General features: G+C 34.5%; 1 protein-coding gene across 1 annotated transcript; it reads right to left on the bottom strand.

The window, feature by feature from the left end:
• Nucleotides 1-939: 939 nt before the first annotated feature.
• Nucleotides 940-1,904, bottom strand: LOC118348713. The gene is made up of 2 exons (XM_035690877.1): nucleotides 1,654-1,904; nucleotides 940-1,543 (listed from the first exon to the last, which is right to left on the bottom strand). The coding sequence occupies exons 1-2, from the start codon at nucleotides 1,867-1,869 to the stop codon at nucleotides 1,382-1,384; spliced, it is 378 nt and encodes a 125-aa protein (XP_035546770.1). The 5' UTR covers nucleotides 1,870-1,904; the 3' UTR covers nucleotides 940-1,381.
• Between the last annotated feature and the right edge of the window lie 8,793 nt (nucleotides 1,905-10,697).

The following is a 10,697-nucleotide window of genomic DNA, read 5'->3' as shown; positions in this document are numbered from 1 at the left end:
TGAGATGAAATTTTTTGAGATATGTGTGAATAATATTGAGATATGTTGAGTATAGATGAGATAAGATAAAATTGTGTTTGTTTATAGAGATGAAATGAGATTAGTTTGACTTTTTTAAAGTATTTATAGTGGTGGGACCCACAACTATTTATATTATCTTATTATATAACTTGCTTGCTAAAACAATGTGAAGCCCGCACATGAACAATGATTTGTGGTTTGATTCTTTTCCGTGTTTTCTTGAGTAGGTACTCAATGTTTTCTTTTTTTTTTTTTTTTTGTTTTTTCATGCTTCCTTAATTAAAAAATTGTGTAATTATTTTTTTCTTTTTATTAAATATTTTGCCGAGTCATTAGAAATATTTGTAAGGAAAAAAAAAAAAAAGCACCTCATTTAAAAAATATTATGCTAAAATATTTTCTATCTATAATCCTTTTATAAAATATTTTACAGTCATTCCTAATATTTTGCAATGATTTTTGCTACTTATTATTATTGCACTAGACACTCGTAAAGAAAAAAGAGAAAAAAAATTAAAATAAATGTGTGATGTAGGGATGATAAATAATTATTTTTTAATATTTAAAATTGTTCTTGTGAGATTTTCTATACATAAATTAATGTGTTAATACGCCCATTATCGTGAAACCTAAAAAAAAATTAAAAATACCAATCATTAGGTTGAAGCGGTTTTTTTTTCCTAGTCCCTTCATTTATCAAAGACAAGTTATTATATCCTACTTTTTTTCAAAAAATTTGCAACCCATTACAAATCCTAGTTAAAAATATTAAACACAACCTGATTTATGAAATACATTCCTAAAACCCAACAAGTAAAAACAAACAAATAAATAACCAAATCTAATGACGTAATTCATCTACCATTTCTCATTAAATAAATAATCTGTCCAGCATAATGAAATATTGAGCAATCCACATCGACAATCGTAACATGTTTAAATTCATGGCTCACATAAAATACATCAGTTATCCAAAATAAGGGTAATTTTAATGCCAACAATAAAATATCAGCATTAAATACATGCGTAATCCTTAAATAACACCATCAATGACCACCCCTTGCTTCCCACATAGAAATGACAATCTCATATGTAATTGCAACCATACTATTTTGGGTTTCAATCGACAAGTCTACATTACCAGATGAGAATGCCCCATCACCGACTGCAGGCTTAATAACAGGTAGATGCATCGTACTTCACGTCTCAAATATCCAATCATCAGGGGTGACCGTTCTAATAAAGTTGTGCAGAGCACAACATGCTCATCATGTAATAATGAGTCCTTTCCGCCCAACCGCATATGGAGGCGTGTTGGAGAGGATTCTGAATCGTTCTTTTATAATACCAAAAGTTCATTCTATAATATTACGAACTGTTGAGTGATGGTAATTGAAGTAATCTTTATACCCATGAAATTGCTTTTGGTTGTGATGATCACTCCTGTGATAATGTTCTCTTGGATAGCGGGGCAGCAATCTCGTAGTGCATGGATAAGCTGAATCCACAAGATAATATTGACCTAAGAGTCCATTTATTTTCAAAGCACAAAATTCAATTAATATAACGGCAAAAACAATGAAAATTCTAACTTAAAAATATTTGATAAAGTTAATAAAAAAAAATGTTTACCCTCTGGTGGTCATGGAAAATGTCTTGTGAATCACTGGCATCATGGTGGAAGACAGGTGCATCATGTGCAGATCCCTCCCATCTAGTGTAAACAAATATAAACTTCATATCGAAGTCAACTATTGCCAGCACATTCTGGGCAACTCGCCCCAATCTATTTCGATATGCCTCACGTAACTCAGTTGGGACAACAGCTGGTATCATTGTACCAACCATCGCACCAATGCATCCCTATTAAGTCATAAATAAATCCGTCAATAAACACACAACCAATTTTTCAATGATGTGATTGTTACATTTTATGTTGTAAAAAGATGTTGAATTTTATTTCTTACCTTAAACCAAGGATTATTACGGAAATATAGGGGTGCATGCTATTCCTGGGAGTTGGCACAATCAAATATCTTCCAACCTCACATAATGCAGTAATCACCTTTTTAGTGTTGTTATTAATTGTGTGTCGAATGTTGAAACCTATTCCCAAAAATTTGCTGGCCTTCTGCGTGGCTCACAAGAAGGCAAAACATAACCATAACTTCCTCCACCGTCACTTCTCTTCTAGAATCACGTACCAAGTGATTGTTACATAACAATGCGCACAAACAGCGGAATGTAGGTACCTCTAGATGAAACATAATCTTGCAGTTATCTGGATGGCATTAAAAATTCCTAAAATATATTGATGCCCACAGAGGCCTATATTATGTTGTGGCCTTGGGCAATTCCTTCTCCATCTATGGGACAATATCCTAATAACATTTATCATATCCATTATCTCCATCGGATCATCAGTATCACTCCCTTTAGTCCAAGAATTGTTATCATCCATTCTCTAATATAAGATGTGGAACTATTCTAAAAACTCAAGACAAGTTCAAAAGGTAGCAACCGATGACTCCTAAAATATGGGTGAAGAACTATGATAAGGCCAATTTCTTCAAGAATTGCACTAAAATATTCTGGGTGGACCTATAGTAATTTCTGTTGCACTAGACAGTTGGGAAATAGAGCAACAGGAGAGACCTATAGTATATGGTTTCATATTAGTCAACAACCACCAAAACCCAGTTCAGAAACCAATAAACCATAAGAAAGCACCCTTTACCATAATTATTTTGTAGTCTTTCATATAGCACCATAACTATGCATTAGTGTTTTAATAGGTTCATGACTTTATTTAAAAGCTGACTCCAAAAGAAGCTTTTCTAAGGAGGTTAATTCAGGAAAAGCATATGATATTCAATAATGATGTTAAAAAGTACACGCTGAAACAACAATGGAAGTGCATGGAGTTTCACAAATTACCTGAACATAAACGAAAATTGTGTGAAAAGTGGTGGCTCAGAAGCGGAAGGTTGACAAAGGAAACACAACATGGGAGTTGCAAAGCATTTTGGCAGTTTGATAACCATAAACAAGACATCACTATCAAGTGCAATGCTATATTTCTTTCAAAACTTATCATTATCAAAACTTATCAAGGGAATATTTAATACAAAATTCAGAATAAATGACAACATTTTCCTACACTAGTTTTGCTTGCAGCCCATTCAAAAGAGTAAGGATATATGTATAACACTTTTTTACAATTTTCATACAACAATATGTTAAAATAAGTGTATTTGTGTAAAGTGATTTTATAAAAATATTTCTCATTGAAAAATGATTGTTTAAAAGTTTTAAAAAATGATCATAAGTGTATCATTTTTCCATATGAAAATATCTCACATTGATCAGCTAAAAGTAGCACACAGAAAAAAGGGATCGAAAGACAAGATTCTAACTTTCACTTTAACCAAAAAAATGCTAAAAGTACTCGTTCATGTTAGACCCCACTAGGCCAACGTGCAACGACAATTAAGACCAACTGCAGACTAAGAAAACTAATCAAAATGCTAAGTAAGAAAACTACCCAGTAAATTACTAGGAATATTCCTAATTATTAAACAAATAAAACTTTAAGACAACAATGGTAGTGTATGCCACATTCAAAACCATGAAAAAACCTTCAATCTTTCCAAAGAGTTGGTCTTTAAATACAGTATGAGACCAAGTGGAGAGGTAAGAAGTATGAGAGAAACCAACAGGAAATACAAAAGTCAATTTTTGAAGAAAACAAATAGAATAAAGTCAAAAAGCCCTTCCCAATAAACTTCAAATTGTAGTTTGTGTTAAATGTAGTGAACCGTGGGAGTACTTTTCAGCAGCAGCAACACAACAACAACAAGTTTATACAAGCAGTAGCATCAGTAGCGGTAAATAATCAGCAGCTCCAACAGACAGTTTGAAAACACACTAAACTAGAACAAAAGATAATATTAAATTATGTGGTAGGTCATACCACATAATTTAAAAATATTATTTTAAATTAAACACAATACTGATGTTAAAATATTTAACATCAGCCACTATTTGCTTTCTCCTTCCATCCATTCTTTCAAATGAATATCAAAGGTTTGATACAATAAATAACAAAAACAAAGCATTTTGGAGAAGAAGAATAACCTTATTGTTGCAACCAGTACCTTTGATAGAATTTGATGCCTTTGAAAAATGTTGACCACGTTCAAAATCAACAGCTACCTGTTGGGCAGAGCACTAGAAAAGTAAGACTATAAAATGTAGATATGACACAAGACAAGTTGTTACTATCTATTTCAGAAATCAATTCAAGAGACATGAAAAATGTGATATAAACAAACTCTAATAACATTAACAATTACATGAACAATTTTGTTCCTCTACCCATAACATAATACAATACTATTAATAGAAAAAGATGTAAAAGAAACATCAAAACTGGATTGAAATAATAACATTCAATTATCTTCTAAAGATATCCATGAAACCAACAAATGTTAACAACAACAAAGCACACATAAAAAATGAAATTACATAACGCCAATGAAAAAATACAACTCAGCAAAGCAATTAATCAAGCTCTAATGCACAAGCTAGTCACTAATCAACTATGCATAGCCCACGCTCGCCTATGGACATCATCCATTACCAAAAACCCTTGTTGTGCCAGGGGATTCATTAACTAATAAAATGCACGGGAAAAAACATCGTTAGGCAGTGGGGGCTGAAGTGCTTGTAACAAGGCCACATAGTGTGAAAAGAATTGAAACCGTCATCACTATCCTTGGCATGTGTGGATCCTCTACTATGCTTTTTCCTCTGATGCTTCCCCTCTGCCCTCGTAATACTTTCAGCGTGCCTCATAGGAATGCTTGATCGTTGTAACCATGTTGATATCTCCTAGTCTTGCTGGTTGCTTTGCCCTCCATTCTAACGCCGTTGGGACGAGCGAGTCGATGGTGTCCCTATGTCCATAGAAAACTGCAACGGGCCATAAAAAACAAAATCCCGACACTGTATCTCAACATCAAGACGCTCCTCCTTGTTTGAAGATGGTGGTGGTTGGGTGGACGAGTGGTGGAGTGTGCCCGTGGCAAGAAAAGTGCCAAAAATGGTACAGAGGTTTGCATATCGTGATCAACCCGACGTACCGAAATTCTTTACTTGTGGTTTGACCTGGGCAAGGAATTTTAAATTCAATATATTAGGGAGGGATTAAGGCGTGGTTAGAGATTCGTTACCCTAATGGCATTTGCCCAGTATTCGTCACTCCCTAGAACCGTATTGGTATTGGGGTCCCATCCCATACCAGTTTGGTGCATGAGGTCCGTGAAAAGTTGTTGCATCATCTTGAGCCTATGTATTTTCCCCTTGACTTGGCTTGAGTTGGCTCGCATCATACGTCCTTAAGCCCACAGCCGAAAGACGTGCAACATAGGAAGCATGGTCCCTAGAAGTGATCTTCCCAGCCCTCAGTGCACCATTAAGGGCATCAGCTAACATCATGTCAATGAAGACATGCTCCATTCCCTCCGTCCATATTTCCCAATCAACGTGTGAAATGTCAGAATCGGGATTCATGTGAAAATGCTAATAATATGATATGAAATCCAAAAATGTTTATATCATACGTGGTAACATAAATGATAAATAAAATCCAAACTGTTTTTTTTAGAAGTAGGCCATACCTACCGAGGGTGAAATAGTCGAGAGGAGTGTAAATAGTAACGCTAACAAATGAAAAATGTTGTTAAAAACAACTTGTTGGCAAAAGAGAATAATAAAAAAAAACTATGCAATCATGAAGCTCACGTGATCACATACCAGTGTGGGATCAATATATTAATAATCAATGAAGATGTTGTATACAACATTTTTCTGGGTAGAGGCTTGCTAATTATTAGCAAACATGAATGGCATAAGTTGCATATTTGCAGGGCATGCATTTGTTTTCTAGAACCGCATGTGGGTGGCTGAAATTGCAAGGAAGTGAAGGACTGAATCTGAAAATTTGCTAAGCAATCGCTGTCCACCGCTTCATAATTCATACTAATTTTTGTGACCGACAATAACTTGGGCCATCACCACTAACATCTAATATATTTCTCTTTGCCCACGGCCACCACAAATCATAAATGTTTGAAAAAAATAAAACAACCAACCATTTCTCTTGGTGATATATTTATATATATATATATATATAAGCTTATGCTTCATAATTTGTATATATAATTATTTTCTTTGGAAAGAAATGCATGCTCAAAAACTAATTTCTTTCTCTCAAGACATTAATGTAAATGGTTTGTTCTAAAATATGATATTGATTTTTAATTTATTTCCCTGTCCTTTGGGCCTAAAGGCCTAGAAGTTTCATTCTATTACAAGTTATGATCAAGACAAATATATATATATGCACTCGGGATGAAACAGTGAAAACTCTCAAATTTGTATACATTGATATTCTACTTTTCTAATAATAGCCATTTGGACAATCTTTAAACCAATAATACAATCTAAACTAATCATCATTAAGCAGCAATAGCAACAGTTCAGATAAAATATTTCCACATTTCTGCAAGTTCAAAAGTTCATGATTTATAAATCCTAGGTAGGATATTGAGGCAAGTAATGGAATTGATATATATATATATATATATAATATAATATAATATAATCTCCAAAAGAATGTCATGGGAATATGTCATGGGAATTCATTTGGGAATTTGGAGTGACTTATGTGTAAAAGATTAATTGTTTGTTGTATAGATTTTGAAACTCTCTTTTCTTGTCCAACACTATATTGGCAGATGGTGATCTACCCTAACTTTTCTATCTACTTTGCTATTTAGTGGTCATCCAAGTATTTTATGGAAATATGTGAAAACCCAATTGGTAATAGGATTTTTATCGGCCAATAACTTTCACTTTGCTATCAATTTTGCTATTTGGTGGTGATCCAAGTATTTTAATGCAAATATTAAACACAACCCGATTGGTAATAGGGTTTTTATTTGCCCACCAGGATTTGCTTAGTTGAGTGTTCGACCATTTTAACTTCAAATACACAAGAGAGTCCATTCAAACCTAAAACAATTAACTCCACAAATCGATCCACAGCCACAAACAGATCAGTTCCAATGCATTAATCACCAACAATAAACAACATATTTGCACAAATTATTGATATAAAAAAAAAAATATTAGAGGGTACCATGGACTACTTGGTATCACCTCATTCTCGGACCCGTGGTGCCCGTCGAATAGGTGAGGGAGTGTTTATGGCAGTTGTTTTTGAGAGATAAACAACTGTTGCAGCACCTAATTGTGGTGGTCTCTCGGTGGATTTTTGCAGCTTTCAGCATCTCCTATATATAGGGTGCTTGGAGCAATGAAAGGGGAGAAGAGGATGCGGCTGCAATTGGTTGAGTGATGGGTAAAGGAACATGGGAGATTCGCATGGCAAGCTCCCTAGAGATTCCACACAGAGGCTTGATTTTTCTTGGAGATGAGATTTTTCTTGGGATGTCGTTTGGAAGGCAACGTGGACGAGGATTATAGACTGCAGCCTAGAGATGCACGTGAAAGGATTATAAATGAGAGAGATAGGATCAAAGTGAAGCTAGATGGGATTGACAAGCTGAAGAGGATTCACACGGATTGAACTTCGAAATGAGGCTTACGAGAGAGAGGAGAGAGACGCTGTGAGATTTGCATGGTGCACTGATGGAAATCAGTCAACATTGTTGAGTAAATGGAGAGACCGGCTGAAATGAAAACGTCGAGGGTAAAATTGTTTGTTTTGGGGGAACTATCTATCCATACGAAAACTGTTTTAAGGATTTGAAAGTTTTGGGTTTATCCCCAAAAACAAATGAACCCTTAGAAAATCACTGCCAAGAGGTTTTTTTAAGACCATAAAGAGACTTATTCAATGTGCATACTTTGGATCCCTATTTAACATGAAAACCAAGAGGAAATTTCATGTATACCTCTTCCAACATATCCCCATGCAAAATAACATTGTTTACATTAAGTTGAATGAGATGCCAGTTTTCAACAGCAGTAATGGCTAACAAGGTTCTAACAATAGCCATTTTTGCATCAAGTGAAAAAGTTTCAGAATAGTCCAAACCTTCTTTTTGGGTATAACCCTTAGCAACAGGTATAACCCTTAGCAACTAGCATTGCTTTGTGTCATTCCACAAAACCATCAACATAATACTTGATCTTATAAATCCATTTACACCCTATGGGCTGTTGGCCAGGAGGCAAAGGAACAACAATTGGAATCCGCTCTTAATTGGAGTCGAAGTCGGAGCTCAACTTGGTCTCCGACCCTAGTCGGAGTCGGAGGTCAGATTGGCCATTCTGACTCGTTGGCGTTGGAGCCCACTCCTTATGTGTGCCACGCATGAGACAAGCTGGAATGAACAAGGTAATTCCTTTGCATGTGTTTTCCCAATTATGCTCATCACATGAAGTCAGCCAAGATAGGTTTTTTATGGGTCGAGGGATCAGCTTTAACAGATAATTGTCTAAGGGAAAATCTCCAAGTTTTACGTGTATGATCTAATTATGCAATTTTCAGAGGTTTCTGATCATCCTTATAATAACATGTGCATGCATGCATGATGTGTAGCCATATTCAGCATTAATGGGGCAATAATATTGTCATGAGCACATGATCGGCCTGCATATATTATAATTGAAACAACAAAATTTCGATTCAGAAAGTTTTCGCTTGTTCCTTTTTTTGTCCTAATTCTCCTTTCCAAACTCTTCATTCATTCGTTTTCAAATAATCGACAAATCAATTAAAAGGCACGCAGACACGTTTCCCTTCATCACTTTCACCACTTTATAAAGGCAGTCTGGAGTTAAGACTGGAGTAAAAAAAGCGAAACAGACAAACTCATGATCATGATCAGTCAGTACGTATATTATATTTTGTAGAATCTTGCAGCATGCATTCACAAACAGCAGCTTTCAGCTTTTATTTTAGAACCGACCACAATATATATGAGAAGTTGACATGAGTTAAAATTATTGTTTATCTTTTGCTACCAATTAAGATATACATATATATTATAATCCGATTTGAATATTATAAATTTTGAATTATAAGTTCCTCTCCTCCACAAGTTTAAACTATTACTCTGAAAATTGCATGTTTTATGGCAATATTACTCGTGCATTTTTAGAGGAAATTTTACTGTTTCTCTCAGCCTACAACGTCATTTATTTACTGTCGGTGTAAAAAGAACATGATTCATTAATATTGCTCAATAAATATTTTAAAGTCTTTCACGGAATATCTATCTCTAACTTGAAATGCTTAAATTCCAATAAAAACTACTCATGGGATCATCTTGATCCACTTTTTGGATCTAGCAACAATCTTTGACATGAGGAATTAAAAACTCTCTTCACAAGTTTGAATGTTGAGCGACAAAACATATGAAATATTAGAGATAAACTGGAACCATGCATGCATGCATGAATCCCTGCCATCAATAGATCTAGTCCACCGACTAATGTTTGGAAGTACGGTGATTGGAAATTAGCTAGGCTGGCTAAATGCATGCATGCGAGGAATATCGTCAAAGTCATGATAAAGTTAGAAATCGAAATCTCATCTGAAAGATCAGTATCTGTTGAGTGGATGAGCTAGCCAGCCTAGCTAATTTCCAATCACCGTAGTTTCTCAAAACTCGAGTACTATTCAGAAATATGGTCAAAATATATCTCGAGAGCTAGCTAGAAAATAACATATATTATACACATCTAGATTTCATGATGAACTTCCAGCTTTGAATGTTTGGTGATTACCAGAACCACTTTCTAGCCTTCACCATCTGATCAACTCGATCCATTTATATATTGCATAACAGTAATCTTTATTGGTTTTTATGGATTAATCCAGGGGGCAGGGGATCCCTGGCCCCCCATAAGGATTTTGATAAGTAAAAACTATATATATATATATATATATATGCATTAAATACAATATTTATGTCACGTTTTGGGTTTCTGAAGTTGGCAGCAGCAATATTGAATGCGGAAGTTCACTGAATATTCTGAATTAATATCTTGTTTGCTAGTGTCGGAACAAAATAATGAGCTGCTAATGAAAAATCACTTGTCTTGTTCAACTGGTTTTACTTTATTCTCTAAAGCAAATGAAATCTCTTTTAATTATAATAAAGAGAACCGTGATCCCAAACGTGGCAGAAAAAAATAATATATTGAAATCAATGGGAGCATAATCAAGGTTTTTCAAAGAGAAATGATACATACTAACAAAAGCGCAATCACATTGTGATAAAGTAAGTTGAAAACAAAGGCTCGTAGAATAAGCCCTTAAAAAAATATGAAGATAAATATCACTGGTGTTACGAATGGGCATTGGTCACACACCTATTGTAAGTCTAAACATTTGGTAAACCTATATCAAGTATCTACGAAGGAAAAAGAAAAATAGGTCGAAATGAATTTTACCGAACATAAGAATCTAGAAGATCATTTAACTTATTTTGATAATCCAAATGGACAGGACCTAACTCATCTCAATGTTTCTTATTTTTTATGGATCTTAACGGAGACAATGATATTTTAATTTTTAATGCACATGGCTAATTAATTTTCTTTATTTATTATGTAATCACATTATGTTTGATTTGTTA

Source organism: Juglans regia, chromosome 6 (assembly GCF_001411555.2).
Source record: "Juglans regia cultivar Chandler chromosome 6, Walnut 2.0, whole genome shotgun sequence".
Classification (NCBI taxonomy): domain Eukaryota; kingdom Viridiplantae; phylum Streptophyta; class Magnoliopsida; order Fagales; family Juglandaceae; genus Juglans; species Juglans regia.
Note: the sequence above shows the minus strand (reverse complement) of the source record. Positions and strands in the feature narration are given on the sequence as shown.

Bases quoted from the DNA above. Each gene is read 5' to 3' on its own strand.
- LOC118348713 (XM_035690877.1), bottom strand. From the start codon at position 1,869: ATGGTTGGTACAATGATACCAGCTGTTGTCCCAACTGAGTTACGTGAG. The intron at 1,544-1,653 runs GTAAACATTTTT...ATGGACTCTTAG, and splicing joins TTTTCCATGACCACCAGAGG to GTCAATATTATCTTGTGGAT.